The sequence below is a fragment of the Chanodichthys erythropterus genome, chromosome 18 (genome assembly GCF_024489055.1).
Source record: "Chanodichthys erythropterus isolate Z2021 chromosome 18, ASM2448905v1, whole genome shotgun sequence".
Taxonomy (NCBI): Eukaryota; Metazoa; Chordata; class Actinopteri; order Cypriniformes; family Xenocyprididae; genus Chanodichthys; species Chanodichthys erythropterus.
The window spans coordinates 3677354-3696082 of NC_090238.1; the positions used below are offsets into that span (position 1 = coordinate 3677354).

General features: G+C 42.2%; 2 protein-coding genes across 6 annotated transcripts in view; one reads left to right on the forward strand and one right to left on the reverse strand.

The window, feature by feature from the left end:
- The window catches only part of LOC137007107 (NACHT, LRR and PYD domains-containing protein 12-like), a 301858-nt gene that overhangs the window by 101363 nt on the left and 181766 nt on the right, over window positions 1-18729 (reverse strand). The window lies entirely within an intron of this gene.
- On the forward strand, window positions 8677-18607 carry LOC137007089 (tetratricopeptide repeat protein 8-like). The gene is made up of 6 exons (XM_067368387.1): window positions 8677-9086; window positions 9374-9442; window positions 12287-12461; window positions 17555-17677; window positions 18133-18216; window positions 18442-18607. Exons 1-6 carry the CDS (start codon window positions 8677-8679, stop codon window positions 18556-18558), a joined length of 978 nt encoding a protein of 325 aa, XP_067224488.1. The 3' UTR covers window positions 18559-18607.

An 18729-nucleotide genomic window follows, 5' to 3' on the forward strand; every position in this document is an offset into this window, starting at 1 on the left:
GCCCTAACTACTGAACTAGGGAGCTGACTGAGACACACCCTGTGTTTAATGCTGATGTCGTCTTAATATAGGGAGGGATGGTGTCCAGATGGGGTCAGTCTCTATAATTTTTAAGCAGGCTGATCTGCAATGAAATTAAAAGGTTTTTAGCTACATAACATAAGACAACAGCTGTAAAAAGTAGTCAGAAAATTAGAATCAGTATATGGATACTGAGCAAAAATGTCGTACCTTAAGTATATAAAATAAAAATGTAAAAAGTCTTGGCAAAGTTAAGAATAAAAAAAAAAAATGTAGACATATTCAAGTAAAGGGATTCCGTTTAAATTGACTATCATAGCACATACAATCCAAAACAACGCGTTGCTATAACGTATGCTACTTTAGAAAACAGAAATCTCTAACACACCTTTGTGGAAATGTAGAAAGCAAGCATACGTGAATAGAGATATCTTGACGAAAGTGATGTTTTGCATCTCACCGCTGCAATCCGGCGCCTCTGTTATTGTCTCTACATACTCTCTTTACAGCCTTTTTAAGTAGGAAACTGACTACATCTAATCTCATAGTAAAGTTTTTGACATTTTCTATCGTGGGACATATTATTGCAGCTTTTCACACAACAATAGTGTGCCATTTTTACAATGAAAAGAAGCCAAAGAAGAAACAACTCTGCACTGATACAGAAATTGTTTGGATACCTCACAAATAGCGGCGACACCCATAATGCACTTCGGTTTTCACGAGTGTGACGTCACCTGACAAAGACCGATTGCGTAATCATCAAAATTCATATCATAACAAAAATAAATACCGGTATTCGGTATGAACCGCTATACCGCCCAACACTAATCTAATCTTAAATCCTCTAAGAAAATCCATAAAACAAAACAAGATCATGAAAAATGGTTTGATTTAGACTGTAAAACGATGAGGAAAAAATTAAGACAATTATCAAATCAAAAACACAGACGACCAAATGATGCAGACTTGAGCCATCAATATTGTGAGGAACTTAAACAGTATAAAAAGAGAGAACTGTGCATGAAAAATCAGCTAAAAATTATTGAAGAATCTGTAAATTCTAACAAATTCTGGGATAATTGGAGTTTCCTGAATAAAAAACAACATGAACAAACAGCCAAACAAAATGGAGACACCTGGAAAAAACACTTTGAACAACTTTATAGCGAAATAAAAATGAACCCATCCAAATATGAAAAAAATATCAATATGGAACATACAATTGGTAAATACCAAAACCCATTAGACTACCCCATCACAGAAAATTAATCCAGACCCTAAATATCAGAAAAGCAAGTAGACCAGATGGCATCCTCAATGAAATGCTGAAGAACACAGAGCGCAACTTAAGACTGGCCTTACTAAAACTGTTCAACTTGGTTCTGAGTGTTGGTCATTTCCCTGACATCTGGAACAGATGACTCATAACGCCCATATTCAAAAGTGGAGACAAATTAGATCCAAATAATCACAGGGGTAATCTGGGGAAGCTGTTCATCAACACGAGACTCACACACTTCCTTACAGAGCACAATGTCCTGAGCAAAAGTCTGATTGGATTCTTACCAAATTATAGACTATCAGACCATATCTTCACCCTACAAACCCTGATCGACAAATACATTAACCAAAACAAAACCAACATTTTTGCTTGCTTTAGATTTCCAGAAGGCCTTTGATTCAGTTTGGCATGAAGGTCTTCTATCTAAACTTCTAGAATCAGGTATTGGGGTAAAACATGCAATATTATAAAAACAATGCACTCAAACAATCAATGCGCTATTAAAATTGGCAATAAACAAACAAACAGAATTCTTCACTCCAGAGCGGGTGTGAGACAGGGCTGCCCACTATCACTGACCCTCTTCAATATTTACATTAATGAATTGGTGAAACAACTAGAACAATCAGCAGCACCTGGCCTCACACTACATGACTCCAACATAAAGTTCCTCCTGTACGAGATGATCTGGTCCTGCTGTCTCCAACAGAAGAGGGTCTACAGCAGAACCTGGACCTGCATCGGTTCCTTTCAGACCTGGACCCTGACTATCAACCGTAACAAATCTAAAGCACTAACATTCCAAAAAAGACCTAGACGTCAGAGAAAGAGACACAATTTCACCCTTGGTGTGACCAAAATTGACCATGCCACAAACTACACATACCTTGGGCTGAAAATAAGTGCAGCTGGAAAGATAAATTTGGCCATGAATGAACTGAAAGAGAAAGCAAGAAGGACCTTCTATGCCATCAAAAAATCAATTCAAACTGAAACACCAATCAGAATCTGGCTCAAAATATTCCAGTCAGTCATTGAACCGATTGCACTTTATGCAGTGAAGTTTGGGGTCCTCTCCTGAACCACGAATTTGACAAATGGGACAAAACCCCAACAGAAGCCCTGCATGCCGAGTTCTGTAAGAGTATCCTGAGAGTCCAGAGGAACACACCGAATAACACATGCAGGGCAGAATTAGGCCAATACCCTCAATTAATCCACATTGAGTGATCCCAACTCTGATCATTTTAAAGCCCTTAAAGACCATGAAGTGAACATTGAAAAAAGCCCGTGATTCAGATGATCCTGAGGCTGAAAAACTAACATGACTAACAACAGCCAGCCTCAGGACACTGACACCCTCAAACAATGAATTAGGCCCAACCAAATTATAAAAGCACAAAAAGAAAATGACCTGACCTATTGGAAACTTGGAAACTACAGAAAAACAAAGTAAACTTGAATGTTATTTGGCTCTAAATAGAGACTACACAAACATTTGCACATTTTCTTCTGACAGATTTATTAACATCAAGCTCTCTCTCGACATCAGGCTCTCTGTCTATTTGAATATATTAAAATGTAATTTATTCCTGTGATCAAAGCTGAATTTTCAGCATCAGAATTATTTGATGAAAAAAAATAAAGGAAAAGAATTTACATGAAATGTTTTTTTTTTTGTAACAATGTAAAAGCCTTTAATGTCACTTTTGATCAATTTAATGCATCCTTGCTGAATAAAAGTATTAATTTCCTTTAAAAAAAAATCTTACTGACATCAACATTTTGAGCGGTTGTATATTTCAGTGTGTTTATTGTAAAATAACTCGATTGTTTCTCTGTGCTGATGAAGCTTTTAGGGAACGCAGTTCTATTTGAACAAACACTGTGAGCGAACCGTCTGCCACGACGCTCTCTGTGATCGATTAGTTCCATCTGTGTGTTTAGATCAGCAGAAGTACTTCTTTTCTACACAATTATTCAATAAAAATAGTTTGTTTGTCTATATAGAAGCTTATTTTACGCACTGAATTTTGTGCTAAATAAATAAAATTACTGGTTTAAAAAACACCTTAGGGTCGATATTTTTTATGTGAGGATCTTTCCATAACATCAGTATCAAATTTCTCGATCTATAAATATCATCATCATCGAGCAGCGGGGTTTATCTAACGTCACTTTCCATCTACTAGAACAACTGTTTATCAACATAATATAACATACTGCAGCTTTCTGTGATTAATTAATTTGCCAATTATCAATCAGTCCTTCAATAACGTTAATGAAGCACCATTGATTAAAAAAAGCTCCACAAACACAAATATAACATTAGAATACAGAAACAATATTTTAAATGACGCACCTGAAGAAATATTATGGCTTACAGTATCAACCGGACAGAATCAGATGCGGGATTTTTGGAAAATGCTCTATATCGCTTCTGTTCTGTGGGGATTGTTGACATTGAGGAAATTATCGCCCCCTGCTGGTACTCCAGCTTCATATCTGTGTGTCATTTTCATGCCTACACTGTAAAAAGTAAAACACTGCTGTTTTTCGTTTGATATATTTTTTTTCATTCCAATAGAGTGTTTCAGGGATGACGCATTTTTGTAGACAGAGCCCGGAAGCGAGTTAGCATTTTAGGGCTTCTGGTTCCAACGCCGTAAAGTCTATGGGTTTTTTGAATGGGTTTTTACTAAATCGCCTGAAATAAGGTCTGTGGTTAACAAAGCCTCTAAATATTTTCACGTTTTGATCTATGACATAAAACACACCAGTTATAACCCACTTGTTATTTTTTAAACCTTTACTGTGTCTTAAAAACGGCGGTTGCTAACAAATTGCTAAAAGGGACTACTTCCTTTGACTTTAGACGTCATCATGACAAACAGGAAGTATTCATAACAGCACAGATCATAATCAGCGAGCATGTTTATAAATAAAGTTGTTTTTTAAATAAAGTTTGAGGAACCTTGGTGGTGACGACGCTGATCCGCGACCATGGTGTGCTGTAGTCCGTTTATAGCCTACTGTTAGCCTTTTATATCTGACGACTTTATTTAGGCTTCAAAATCTATAAATGTTGTGTTAACTTGTAAAGATTATTTTGATAGACAAAACGTATGTGTCATAACCCTTATTTAAACACAGAGCTTATTTTCTGCGATTTTCCAAAAGTCTATGGGAAAAATGCATAGGCTTTCAACCGAGGGAACCCGTGCGCCGCTAACTTCCAGGTTGGCCTACAAAAACGCGTCATCCCTGAGGCACTCTATAGCCTAAAATTATTAGATTGTTTAGTAAAATTACATTTTGTAATTTGTATGTGTCTTTCAATCTATTTTGTTAGATCGATACAATATCAAATTATAACATAACAATGAAATTTAAATTATACATTCGATCAAACGACTTATATTAGATTAGGCATGGTTTGCGCATGCGCACACATGAAAACTCGAGACAGGACACATTTGTCAGGTAAGGGAGGAATTAACCAAAATTGCACGTCTGCGTTATCCTTGCCCTTTATTTCAGCACTCACACTATAATTTTTATAAGGTAACTAGTTCAGTTTTTATAAGGTGACTTCCTTGACACTGTTTTACTCATAGCCAGGCTAGCGTGACCTATCTAGCATAACGTTAATGTAATGGGGAAACTCATCCAGCATTTAAATACTTGAATAGCATTAACGTCATAGCTTATTTTCTGCGATTTTCCAAAAGTCTATGGGAAAAATGCATAGGCTTTCAACCGAGGGAACCCATGCACCGCTAACTTCCAGGTTGGCCTACAAAACGTACTCGGTTACTAACGTAACCTCGGTTCCCTGAGATACGGAACGAGTACTGCGTATGGGGAAAAGTCTCTCTTTTTCCCCGTCACTGAAGCCTTTTTCAATAACGCAGTGTAACTGCATCGTCATTGGTTCACTCATAGACAAGTCGTTGAACCAATGACGGCACGGCATAACCTTCCCGCCGAAATGGGATTTCAGGCCAATCGACTGAAGCAACGACACTGAAGCCGCAGCCTCGTGGCACGGCAAGTAACGCAGTACTCGTTCCGTATCTCAGGGAACCGAGGTTAAGTTAGTAACCGAGTACGTTCCCTTTCGATACTTCACTCGTACTGCGTATGGGGAACGAATTCAACCGCGCCGTGCCACGGCAGGGAACGACATAACTTGTTTTGGACACCGAGAGGGGACCAAGAGAGCAACTAAGAAGGCAAAGCCGTCGTAAACCCTTGTTACACTACAAGAGGAGATAACTCCTGATCGGTGAGAGGCAGAACTCGGAGAGGCCGCCTGGTTACACCGAGAGGACCCGGGCTTGTAAGGCCGGAACGTCCAGATGATAAAATCTGACAAAAGTGGACGGCGAGGACCAGCCGGCCGCCTCACAGATGTCTTTAATAGAAACTCCATTAGACCAGGCCCAGGAGGAAGCCATTCCTCTATTGGAATGGGCCCTAACTCCGAAGGGGCATTCAATGTCCAGTGAGGAGTAACAGAGATTAATCGCGTCGACTATCCAACGCGAGAGACATTGCTTTGAGACCGAAGACCCTTTGGTGCGGCCACCAAAACAGACAAAGAGCTGATCTGACTGCCTGAAAGGCTGTGATCGCTCTACATAGGTCCTCAATGCCCTAACAGGGCAGAGTAACTCCAGCTCCTGTTCATCCGCGGAGGGATTTATGTATGACACCACAGCACATGCTGTCCGATTGGACTAAGACGTGGCGTCCCGTCAAGTGAACCTGGAACGCTTGCAGGGCTTTCATCACTGCCAACATTTCGAGGCAGTTGATATGGAGATGGCTTTCTTCGTGGGACCACGAGCCGAAGGCCGGTCTGCCCTTGCACAGAGCTCCCCAACCTGAGTTGGATGCGTCCGTCGAGAGCACCGTCCTTCGAGACACCGCCTGTAGGGGTACCCCAAGACTGAACCAAGCAGGGTTCATCCAAGGTTTCAGGGCTAAAAGACAGGCCCGATTGACCTTGAGACATAAGCGGCCGTGCCGCCAGGCATGTGGGGGGACCCGGGATTTCAGCCAGAACTGTAGCGGCCGCATCCGAAGAAGGCCGAGCTGCAGAACTGGGGAGGCGGAAGCCATCAGCCCTAAGAGCCTCTGGAAGAGCTTCAGAGGAAGATAGGCTTTGTTCTTGATGGAAGCCGCGAGCTGCTGTATCGCCAGGGCGCGCTCTGGCGAGACTACTGCCGTCATGCGGACTGAGTCGAAAACTGCCCCCAGAAACGAAATGTGTTGGCTGGGGAGCAGTGAGCTCTTGACTAGGTTGACCCTGAGACCCAGGCATTGGAGATGGCTGAGGAGCACGGATCTGTGGTGTTCCAGCTCGACTCGCGAATGGGCCAAAATGAGCCAATCGTCGAGGTAATTCAGAACCCGGATTCCCATCTGTCTCAGAGGGGAAAGCGCCGCGTTCATGCACTTGGTAAAAGTGCAAGGAGCCAGGGACAGCCCGAAGGGCAGGACTGTATATTGGTATGCCACCCCCTCAAACGCGAATCTCAAGAATCGTCTGTGAAGGGGGGCTATCTGGATGTGAAAATATGCATATTTCAGATCCAGCGAGCAGAACCAGTCCTCGTGACAAATTTGTGCGAGGATCTGCTTCAGCGTCAGCATTTTGAACTTCCGTCTCTGAGGGAGCGATTCAAAAGTCTGAGATCTAGGATGGGCCTGAGGCCGCCATCCTTTTTGGGGACCAGAAAGTAATGGCTGTAAAAGCCTGACTCGCTCTCTGAAGGGGGAACTATTTCTATAGCCCCTTTCTTCAGTAAGGTCATGACCTCGGCCCGGAGGACGGGAGCGTCGTCCGGGTTCACCAAGGTTTGAAGCACCCCTCCGAAGCGAGGGGGCCGTCATGCAAACTGGAGCGAGTAGCCTTGACACGTCGGGGATGGCCTGCCAGGCCTCGGCCCGAGTGACAAAGGGTTGAATGATGTCGGATGACAGGCCGCCGGGTAGGGGGCCGTACACCGAAGGAGGTGGAAGAGGAAATTTGCTCTCTTTTTGAGGAAGTAAAATAGTGTTCGCCATGAAAACAGCGTTTTGTTTGGGCGCAACATGCGTGGGCCCAGCTACAACACAGAGCATTTCTCCCACGCCCGGAATTAAACGAGGTGGAGGGGAGACTGCACGAGGGAGCTTTTGGGGTGGTCCGGTCGCAACGGGACATTCCCCAACCCTCTTCCTTCCTGCTGGATCAGGACGTCTTCGGAGTCACCGGGTCCAGCACAATCTTGGGCCGGGGTCCCTGGCATCTCGGGAAGGAAGATTGGCGCTTAGCAGGGCGAGGGCGCTGACGATGCTCCTTAGGTGGCGCTGCTTGAGAGGTGGATGGGGCAGGTTTGGTCTGCCGAGCCGGCGCAGTCCTGGGGCGGCTAGGAGCAGACGCAGAGCTGGAGCGCTTGGGCAGAAAGTCTCATGGCCTGAGACGACTTCTGCGCCGCTGTGAAGCGCTCGGTGAAACCATCCACCGCTGGCCCAAAAAGACCGGAAGGGGAGACTGGGGCATCCAGAAAGGCCGTCTTATCCAGGTCCTTGATTTCCGTGAGGTTGAGCCAAAGATGGCGCTCAAGCACAACCAGGCTGGCCATGGAACGACCGATGGCCTGGGCAGTGGCCTTCGTGGCCCGCAGGGCTAGATCGGTGGACTCGTCCAATGAGCGGAGGAGTTTGGCCTGGAACACCTGGAAGATCGCCATGGTGTGAAGCGGCGAAGCAGCTTGGCCTGCTGAGGTGTAGGCTCTTCCAGCCAGAGTAGAGGTGGTTCTGCAGGGCTTGGAAGGCAGGGCTCTTTTGGTCTTCCATCCCACAGCCGCAGGAGGACAGAGGTGAGCTGCCACCGCTTCATCCAGGGGCGGCAAGTGCTCATAGCCCTTTTCTTCTGCGCCGTCGACAGCAGTGAGGGCAGAACGGTGTGTTGTGTGGAGGCGGGCGGAGTACGGAGCGCGCCACGACTTCGTAAGCTCCTCGTGCACCTCAGGAAAAAATGGAGCGGAACGCTGGCGAGGGGCTTGGCGGCGGCCTGGCAGGAACCACTCATCCAGGCGGCTACGCGATGGCTCCTCCAGAGGGGCCCAGTCGAGGTCTAGCTCTTCCACTGCTCTGGATAGGATGCGGAAGAGCTCGGCATCCATACCCTGGCCGTGATCAATGGGCTCCAGAGGAGGCGGGGGAGCAGGGTCGTCCGGCTCGCCAGCCCATCCTTCTGCTTCAGAAGCCGCAAGAGACATGGAGTCGTCCGGCTCTTCGTCAGATCCTCCAAACGAGACGAGGTCGCTCGCATCTGCAGAGGGACGCTGCTCTGGTCGGGAGAACATGACGGGAGAATGTTCTCTCGGGGGAGAAGGCGAGGCACGCGGGGGCTGGGCCGACGTGAGCTCGCACAACTCCGGGCGCTGAGTCGCTCTACCCCGATATCTCTTCCTGGCCGGCTCGCGGGAGGAAGGAGACGGGAGGAAGGAGACGGGAGGGCGCGAGCGGCGAGATCGCCTTCAGTGAAGCAGAGAACCGAGGCTCATGCTCTCGCAGTGCGGGCATTAGGCTCCAGCGAGCGCGGCGTCGGCGTTGGACTTGCCCAGGCACGCGACACACTCGCTGTGTCCATCATCATCGTGCAGAGGGGCTCTGCACGTGCCACAAGAGTGGCGCGGCATTTGCAGCAACGCCGCCGCCGTTATAACGGCGATTGTGGGGGCTCTTTTAGAGCGGCGAGGGCCGCGGAAGCTCTTTTAGAGCGGTAGAACCGCTGAGGAAACGCTACTTTTAGAGCGGCAATAAGCCGCGGGAAGCTCTCAAGGGGCACACCGGATGGCGGCAGGAGACACGCTGAGAAGGCGGCCGGAAGCGGGAGCAGGAGGCGGCGTCTCGAGGACAGCGCTCGGGGCGGCAGTCAGTCTTTTTTTATTTTTTATTTAAGCCAATTTAAAATATTGATTTAGGTCAAAATATAGGTCAATGTAAAATCTTTACTGTGAATGATTACTTCAATTTTATTAAGTTAATCCAATATTTCGCTTTTTACAGTGTAGAGAAGGCAGATCGTGACACTGACACACTTCCTCTAGTGGACCAGAGTGTGTATTACACGCTTTGGTGTGATCGAGGCTATTAGACAGGTGACACTGTCTAAAGTACAATTTTTGCTGAGCAAAATGAATAACAAAACAGTGAGCTTAGTGCAAAAGTGGTTTGGACTTAATACACACAGCCCTCGTGATATTATTTTTCAGCACCAATGGGAAGGAGGGTTGGGGAACCAAACGTTATATGGATTTATATTGACAAAAATCAGGATTTCAGTAAATGAGCCTTACATTGTTTTATGCCACTGTAAGACAGATCTGGCTGAGAGTCTCTTGGTTCTTGGTACTTTGAGATTTTAATCCCGTCCGAATCTGCCATGTCTGTGTTTTTCATACACAACCTCTGTAAAAATTCCAGAGCAAATTACCTACTGTTTTTCAGCAAACTCCGCGGTCCTTTGAGAAAATCTAAGCCCATCTGAATGCGAATGTCTGTGATTGCTGATATTGTATTATACTAATGCTTCACCTCATGAGCTTTTTGACCTACATGAGCTACCGTACGCTCACCAATCTTCAGTAGACTTTCATTTCATTTCAATATGGATAGTATCAAATGAAATAAATGATAAAACTAACAAATAGAGCCAAATCATGAAAATTGTAAAGGGGCCCAATTTTTTATTTCAGCGTGAAATAAGAAAGATACTAGATTTCGCTGCTCACATAAACTTGTGAAGTTTACTTAAATAGGGTTTTAATAATAATTAAAATTATCAATAAATAGTGAATTAAAAGATATATATGCCATAAATTATGCATGTAAATACAACACGTGAGCTTCTGTAACGCTCTCTATCTAGAGAATCGCTATTTAGAATCACACACACCCGTCCGAGTCGGTACATGAAATGACAGACATCAAGTGATAAGAATTGTAACTCAAACATTGTTTAGAAAACTAGTCCCGTCCAAATACAGCTAAAGTTCAATGCAAAGGGAGATAATTGCTTTTAAAGAATTCTCTGTTTAAGGACTACAACAAACGGACAAAGGACAACAATATGCTTCTTCCTGGGTTGGTGACATTACTAACCCTAAAATTTACATAAACCCCGCCCCCGAGAATACACAACAAAGGGGGTGAGGCCATGTTGGGCTGCTTTAGAGAAGAGGAAGAGTTGTTGTATCAGAGTGTTTAACATCATTTTACACCGGACTGCTTCACAAACGAGGCTCAAATTAACGCTGGATTTGCACAAAAGATGAACATGACGGCACATTCTTGATGATGAGTTAAATCAACTCCACAGCAATTACATAAATTTATCCACTAACCGTTCAGAATTGTCCAGTTTCATTCTAAAACGGTGGTTCCCAAACCTGTCCTGAAGGACCCCCAGCATTGCACATTTTGTATGTCACCCTTATGTGACACACCTACTTCAGGTCTTGCAGTCTCTATTTATAAACTGATGAGTTGAATCAGGTGTGTTAGATGAGAGAGACATCCAAAATGTGCAGTGATTGGGGTCCTCCAGGACCGGTTTGGGAACCACTGTTCTAAAAGTTGTAACTTCTTCCTGAGTCTCTCCATCAGTGTCGACTCCGGTTTGAACAATGTAAGGCTGAACACCGTTACTGACAATCCTCATTTTGGCTGCTTGAGATTCTCCAGCTTTGTTGTTGTTGAGCTGTTAAAGCTCCGCCCTCTTCTGGAAAGGGGGCGGGAGCAGCAGCTCATTTGCATTTAAAGGGACACACACAAAAATGGCGTGTTTTTGCTCACACCCAAATAGGGGCAAATTTGACAAGCTATAATAAATAATCTGTGGGGTATTTTGAGCTCAAAGTTCACAGACACATTCTGGGGACACCAGAGACTTATATTACATCTTGTGAAAAGGGCCTTATAGGTCCAGCCTATAACCAGCTGTTCGAGTGGTTTAGTCCAAATTTTCCATTGATAGCTATGCAACTACAACTTTGACTCTTCAAAAAGTTCATAAAGAAATCATACAAGAAATTCATATGCTGTTTAGTCAAAATTTTCTTAAGAGACTTGATCGCTCTATATGATGAACAGATTTAATTTATGCTTTTATTCACATATAAACATTGCGTATGTGCTTGACGTGTGAGAACAATGTACAGTAAGACCCTTTGTGCTGCGCAGGTGTATCAGTGTCTGGATCAGCCCATCACGGCTCTGAATGTGTTTAAGCAAGGCTTGGATCACTTCCCAGCGGAGGTCACGCTGCTCACGGGAATAGCACGCATCCATGAGGTATTTTAAGCTGGGCTGGGACAATACATGCATCACGAATCAAGAAATTCTCTGATATTTTCCATATGTATCGTGATTCTCTCTCAAATTGATTCTGATCTTAGTTTTCAACAGTAGATGGCACTGTGCTTTAGAAACAGTCATACTCTACTTCCTTCTGATTCTTTCCACACACCACTAGAACCTTCTATAAAATAATCATTCATAAAGTTTGAAAAGGTTGCAGTGAATTAAATTGATTAAATTGAGCTTCATGCTTTTAAAAACCTTATAAGTGGGTAAACTTTGAAGAGCGTGAACACTAAACTTAATCAGTTGTGTTTAAATTCAGTGTATGAAAAATATTAATAGTGATACATTTTGGTGCAATACTGTGAAGTGTATGATTATGTAAATAATTAGTATATTTTTGTATTTTTATGAGATATGTTGATAGAGTAATGGGGCAACTTAACCAAAGGATTAATCAACTAATTAGAAGATTATTGATAGATTTTTTTTTTTTTTTTTTTGATAAAAAGAATTGATATTAAGAAGAATAATTGCTAGAAGTGAAGGTAAACACATGGGACATATACGTGAAAGATGGGATCTGTGCATCATGACTGGTGTTTGGTTTCTGTTCAGGCGTTTGCTGCAGATGGGGGTGTTCAACTGTCAGCTCTACAACAATCTGGGCCTGTGCTGCTTCTACGTCCAGCAGTATGACATGACCCTGTCGTCCTTCGAGCGAGCATTAGCCCTGGTGTCCAGTGATGAGGAACAGGCTGATGTCTGGTATAATCTGGGACACATTGCAGAGGTGAGCAGACACTCTGTGTCCAATGTCACACATGTTTAGGTCAACTGTATAAGTCTGCAGACGAGGAAGAAATCACTGTCCCGCACTGGTGGAACAAACTCCTCACTCGAGTATCACTCAGCAGTTCTGACTTACTCTGAAATGTGATTTTGAGACTTTTTAATTCATACCGAGTCAGGAGTTTGATTAATTATGATAATAATAATAATAATAAGTTTAATTTATATAGCGCCTTTCCAGAGCTCAAGGATACTTTACAGGGTGCGATTAACAAGGAAGAGATAATACGAGTAGACAATGATGAGAAACAATAATGGACAGGGAAGTATACAAACAAATAGAGTCAAGTACAAAAATACAAAACAGGACTTCAGAGACATAACATAACATTCAGAGAAATATTAGTAATAATGCAGAGTAATCAATTAATCAAATCAGAGGTATAACATTCAGAAAACGGTGAGTTTTGAGTAATGATTTAAATTCAGAGATATTATTAACACAACAGAGTGAGCGGGGGAGAGAATTCCAGAGTTCGGATGCAATAACACTGAATGATCTGCCCCCCATTGAAGAGAGGCGATGCCGAGGGACAACGAGAAGGCCAGAATCAGAGGAACGTAGTGAGCGAGTCGGAGTGTAGGGGACGGGCATATTACAGAGATAAGGGGCAGCCAAACCATGCAGAGATTTAAAAGTGAGCAGGAGAATTTTGAATTTAATACAGTAGGCAACTGGAAGCCAGTGGAGATCATACAAAATTGGGGTGATGTGAACTGAACGCTTAGTATGGGTGAATATTCTAGCAGCAGAGTTCTGGATGTATTGTAATGTGGAAAAGGAGCTGGCAGGTAGACCAATGAGAAGAGCATTAGGTAACACTTTAGATTACAGCCCGGAAAGTACTGCGTAATTACAACAAATTTACAGTGTAACTTTCAATAATTATAGTGTAACTATACAGTAAGTATGTGTAAGTATAGGGGAACAATATGTGAAGTATTGGGAATAAAGGGGTAACAACCAGGAAAAATAACAAATTATTCATACTTTTAATATTTTATAACTAAGGGGTACGTATGACATAACTAAGGGGTAAATATGACATTACGGGCCGTAAATTAAAGTGGTGCTTGTTACCCTCTTATTTCATGTAGTTACAGGGTAAATATGACATTACGGGCCGTAAATTAAAGTGGTGCTTGTTACCCTCTTATTTCATGTAGTTACAGGGTAAATATTACATTACGGGCCGTAAATTAAAGTGGAGCTTGTTACCCTCTTATTTCATGTAGTTACAGGGTGAATATGACATTACGGGCCGTTAATTAAAGTGGAGCTTGTTACCCTCTTATTTCATGTAGTTACAGGGTAAATATGACATTACGGGCCGTAAATTAAAGTGGTGCTTGTTACCCTCTTGTTTCATGTAGTTACAGGGTAAATATGACATTACGGGCCGCAAATTAAAGTGGAGCTTGTTACCCTCTTATTTCATGTAGTTGCAGGGTAAATATGACATTACGGGCCGTAAATTAAAGTGGTGCTTGTTACCCTCTTATTTCATATAGTTACAGGGTAAGTAATTAATAAAAATAAATAAATAAATAAAAACGCAAACAGTCATATCACTTGGAAAACTTTATTTGAAAAACAACTTATTTCAAAACAGATTTAAAGTTACAACACTTCTTATTTGTTTCTCTTACTTGGCTTCCTCCTCTTGTTCCTCTTCGTTCATTCTTTCCACTGATGAATCTTAAGAGGGAATCCCATTTGCTATTCTGTATTTAAAAATTACAGAACACCCGGAAATGTGCTCACCGTTTACTCATCTTTTACCCTCATGCCATCTGAAATGTATACGACTTTCCTTCTTAAGATGAACACAAAATGGATTTTAGGAAAAAAATAAATCATCTGGGAACGCTTTATAATGCAAGCTCACGTGTTCCTAAAAGTCGAAGCATCAAACAGCACAAACAGCAATAACTACAGTAATCCATACGACCCCAATGGATGAATCGATGTCTTCTGAAGTGAAACGATACGTATTTGTAAGAAAAATACCAAATATTTGAATGTTTTTAAAACTTTCGACCAGCTGTCTTCTGCGTGTGCATGCGAGGGTTGAGAGTTCATGCGTGACGTAACTTGAAGCGTGACGTAGGCGTGCCGAGAAACTCACGCAGATGTTGGATGCCGTCAGTTTTTTTTTTTTTTTTCATTATTATTATTTTAGTAATGCTCACAACAAAATACACAGAATAACAGATAATGAGAATGAGAAACAAACAAGACAGAACAACAGAGACGGCAGTTCTCGCGCGAGTTTCACACGAATCTCCCGCGAGAACGTCATGAAAGCTTCACGCTGCTTCATCGAACCGTATATCGAACGCAAAGTCGACTCTCATGCAGGCGCTGGTGACAGTTGGTCAGAAACGAAAAGATGAATAGCCTAAACCATGAGAAAATTTCTGGGTGTACTGTATTTTCTTATAGTACAGAATAGCAATGGGATTCCTTCTTAAGATTCATCAGCTGAGAAACGAGAGCAGGTGGAAGCCAAGCGAGAAACAACAACAACCAAAAAACGGACAAAACTTGTTACTTTCTGTCAGGACTTTAGAGTTTGAAATGAAAAGTTGATTTAAAAAAATGAATAATAAGTGTTGTAGACCTGTTTTTAATAAAGTTGTTTTTCAAATAAAGGTTTCGGAGTCAGTGATATCAGATTGTTTGCATTTTATTAATTACTTACCCTGTAACTACATGAAATAAGAGGGTAACAAGCTCCACTTTAATTATGGCCCGTAATGTCATATTTACCCCTTAGTTATATGTCATAGGTACCCCTTAGATATAAAATATTTATAGCATAAATAATTTGTTATTTTCTTGGTTGTTCCCCCTTTATTCCCAATACTTTACATATTGTTGCCCTATACTTACACATACTTACTGTCAGGTTTTGGAAGGAGCGAGAACTCAATTTGCAGGGAAGAGGGCTTTTTATTAATAATAAAAAATAAAACAAAAACACAACAAAAACTACCCCGTGGGGGAAAACAGACTTAACAAAAAACAAGACTTGACTTGACGAAAACACCAGGTAAAATATGACAACGAACCAGCACAGGACTGCAAACAAAAGGAGAATAAATAGGAGAGCAAATGAGGCAGGTAATGAGGGAGGACAGGTGGGGCAAATCAACCAATAATCAGGTAACAAGGTGGGCGGGGTCAAGACAATAGACATGAGAGCACATGGCACAAAGAAACACAGGACAAGCCATGTGCTCACACCAAACAAAACAAAGACACAAGCACATGGCCAATGAAGACAAAAATCACAAGCCATGTGCTTACACAAGACGAGACATGAACACGTGACTATGAAAACTCATAAGCCACATGTTCACACAAAACAAGACAACATGAGAGCACGCAGCCTGTGAAACACAGACTGCGTGCTACCAACGCTATCTCACGACCAATTCGTACTTATTCTACGAGGTGGCTATTTCGTATAAATTCATACGACCTCACTCGTGCGAATTCGTACGATTTGTCTAAACCCCAGTGACGGTTAGGTTTAGGGGCGGGGTTTGGGGTAGGTCATTCGTATGAATTCATACGAATTTGTCAACTCGTAAAATACATACGATTTAGCAAAAAACGTATGAATTAGTACGAGTGAGGTCGTATGAATTCATACGATTTAGCCACCTCGTAAAATACGTACGAATTGCCGTGAGATCGGGTTGGTGCTACACAAGACAACACCACAACATGAAAGCACGCGGCAGGTGGAAATAACCGCGTGCTACACAACATGACAATACAAGAGACAAAACAGGAGACAAGAACGCACGGCAAGTGAAAGAACACTCGACCGTGCGCTCACAATAAAGACAGGACTGGGAGCGCGAGTGTCCGAATCCCGACACGAAACCGAAACCAAACTAGACACGAGTGCCGGGATCCGAACGCCACGCTCCCAACATGAAACAAGGCACGCAGACAAGAGAGCGCACAGCCCCGAGAACCCTCGAGACCGTACGCTCACACAAAAACACGACAAGAACGGGAGTGTCAGAGCTCTGTCACCAAACCAAGAAATAAACAAGACTGAAGTGACAGAACCCTGACACTTACTGTATAGTTACACTATAATTATTGAAAGTTATGCTGTAAATTCGTTGTAATTACGCAGTACTTTCCGGGCTGTAATCTAAAGCGTTACCGAGCATTACAGTAGTCAAGGTGTGATGAGACAAATGCATGGATGACAGTTTCAGCGTCTTTGGTAGTGATGAACGGACGGAGTTGGGCAATGCGACGTAGGTGAAAGAATGCAGATTTTGTAATAGAGGTAATATGAGACTGAAAGGAAAGGATGGAGTCAATGATTACACCTACATTTTTAACAGTATTGGATGTTTTGATGTGAGAACCAGCAATTTCACAGGTGAAAATGGTAGAAATATTGATTCAGACTGATTTCACTCGATGAAGATTTTTTGCAAACCAAACATTTAATGGAGCATGAAAAGGCAGATATACTTCTACAAACAAACACAGTATAATGAGTTTTTTTTGTTCCTCTTTTACTGTAGGTTTTCTGAGATTTGTTTATATCAGCTGGTTTAGAAATGTGTATTTGTAATAAAATTGCAAAAGTATTAAAGTATTAAACGTTGCCATTGTGCCCAAAGCAGAAACATTGGTTACACTTTATTTTAAGGTGATGTAGTTACATTTTACTTACTCCAGTAAGTACTGAGTGACATTAATTAATTACATGTACTTAATATAAAGTTACAGTTATTGTTAGGGTTTTGTTTAGGGTTAGTTACTTAGTTACTTAGTAATTATTCATAATTTACTGTTATTACTATAGTAAGTATATGTAATAATGTGTAACTACATCACCTTAAAATAAAGTGTTACTGAATCATTTGATGGAAAAGCTGATTCCACGTGTAGTAGTTCTTTGAAAAAATCTATAGATAAATTATGACATATGCAAGTTATGAGCAAAGTTATTAATGAAATATATTTTTGGCTGTTCTTTCTCTCTTGCGCAGGGCATTGGTGACTTGACTCTGGCTTACCAATGCTTCAAACTGGCCTTGGCTTTCATCAACAACCACGGTGAAGCTTATAATAACTTGGCTGTATTGGAGCTACGGAAAGGCCGGATCGAGCAGGTCAGGTTCTTCCCAAACAGTCTCGTGATAGCTAACATAATCACTACCACACACACACTTCCCTAAGCACTTTCCCTCGGGTGAATCCTGCCGCCATTTTTGAAGTGTGGTCCACTTGGTCAAGGATGAGGGAAGTTTATATGGACTCAACCCCTCAATTTTGACTAAGACTCACGTGTGCACTTCAGACAGCTCCATATCCCACAATGCAACATGATTTTGACATTACAGCAGTTTGCACTTAATTCACACCCCCACCCCACGCAACTATAGTTTAAGATATATGAATGATTTTGAGATTTAACTGCATATTACTTGTTGCTTCCTTAAGTTTACTCACGCAATATAAGCAATGACGCACATCTGAGTCAACGAGACAGAGGGAAGTGAGGGAAGGGAAGTGGAGCACAGCCCAGGATCAGTATTGAACATCTCTGTAACTTGTTTTGTCACAGGCGAAAGCTTTTCTGCAGACGGCTGCTTCATTGTCTCCTCACATGTATGAACCACATTTTAACTTCTCCACACTCTCTGATAAGGTACGGCTCGCAACACTGATGTGTGTTACTCTGTCATTGTTTTATGATGATACGGCTTCTGGTTTATTGTTTTATCTTTAGCTATATTTAGATATTACTAATCAAAATGACAAAAATAAACCCATGTTTACATCCCTCACTTACAATATTCAGAAATATATTTTCAAGGTTTTTTCAGCTAAATAAATTGGACAGTGTTTAATGAGCTTTCTTTGTGACTTGAAGGTTGGAGATCTTCAGAGTAGTTACACGGCTGCTCAGAAATCAGAGGATGCATTTCCTGAGCATGTGGACACTCAGCAGATCCTGAAGAACCTCAGACAGCATTTTGCCACTCTGTAAGATGATCAACTCTAATATCAATGTTGGGAGATGCAAATAACTTGCACAGACTGGCATATACATGTATGTTAATAATTTTAAAAATGAAAATAATCATAAAAATTGCGTTGTTTTTACCACTGCTCCAATGAGGCAATTTATTTCACATAAAACGGCTCCAGCTCGCTCCAA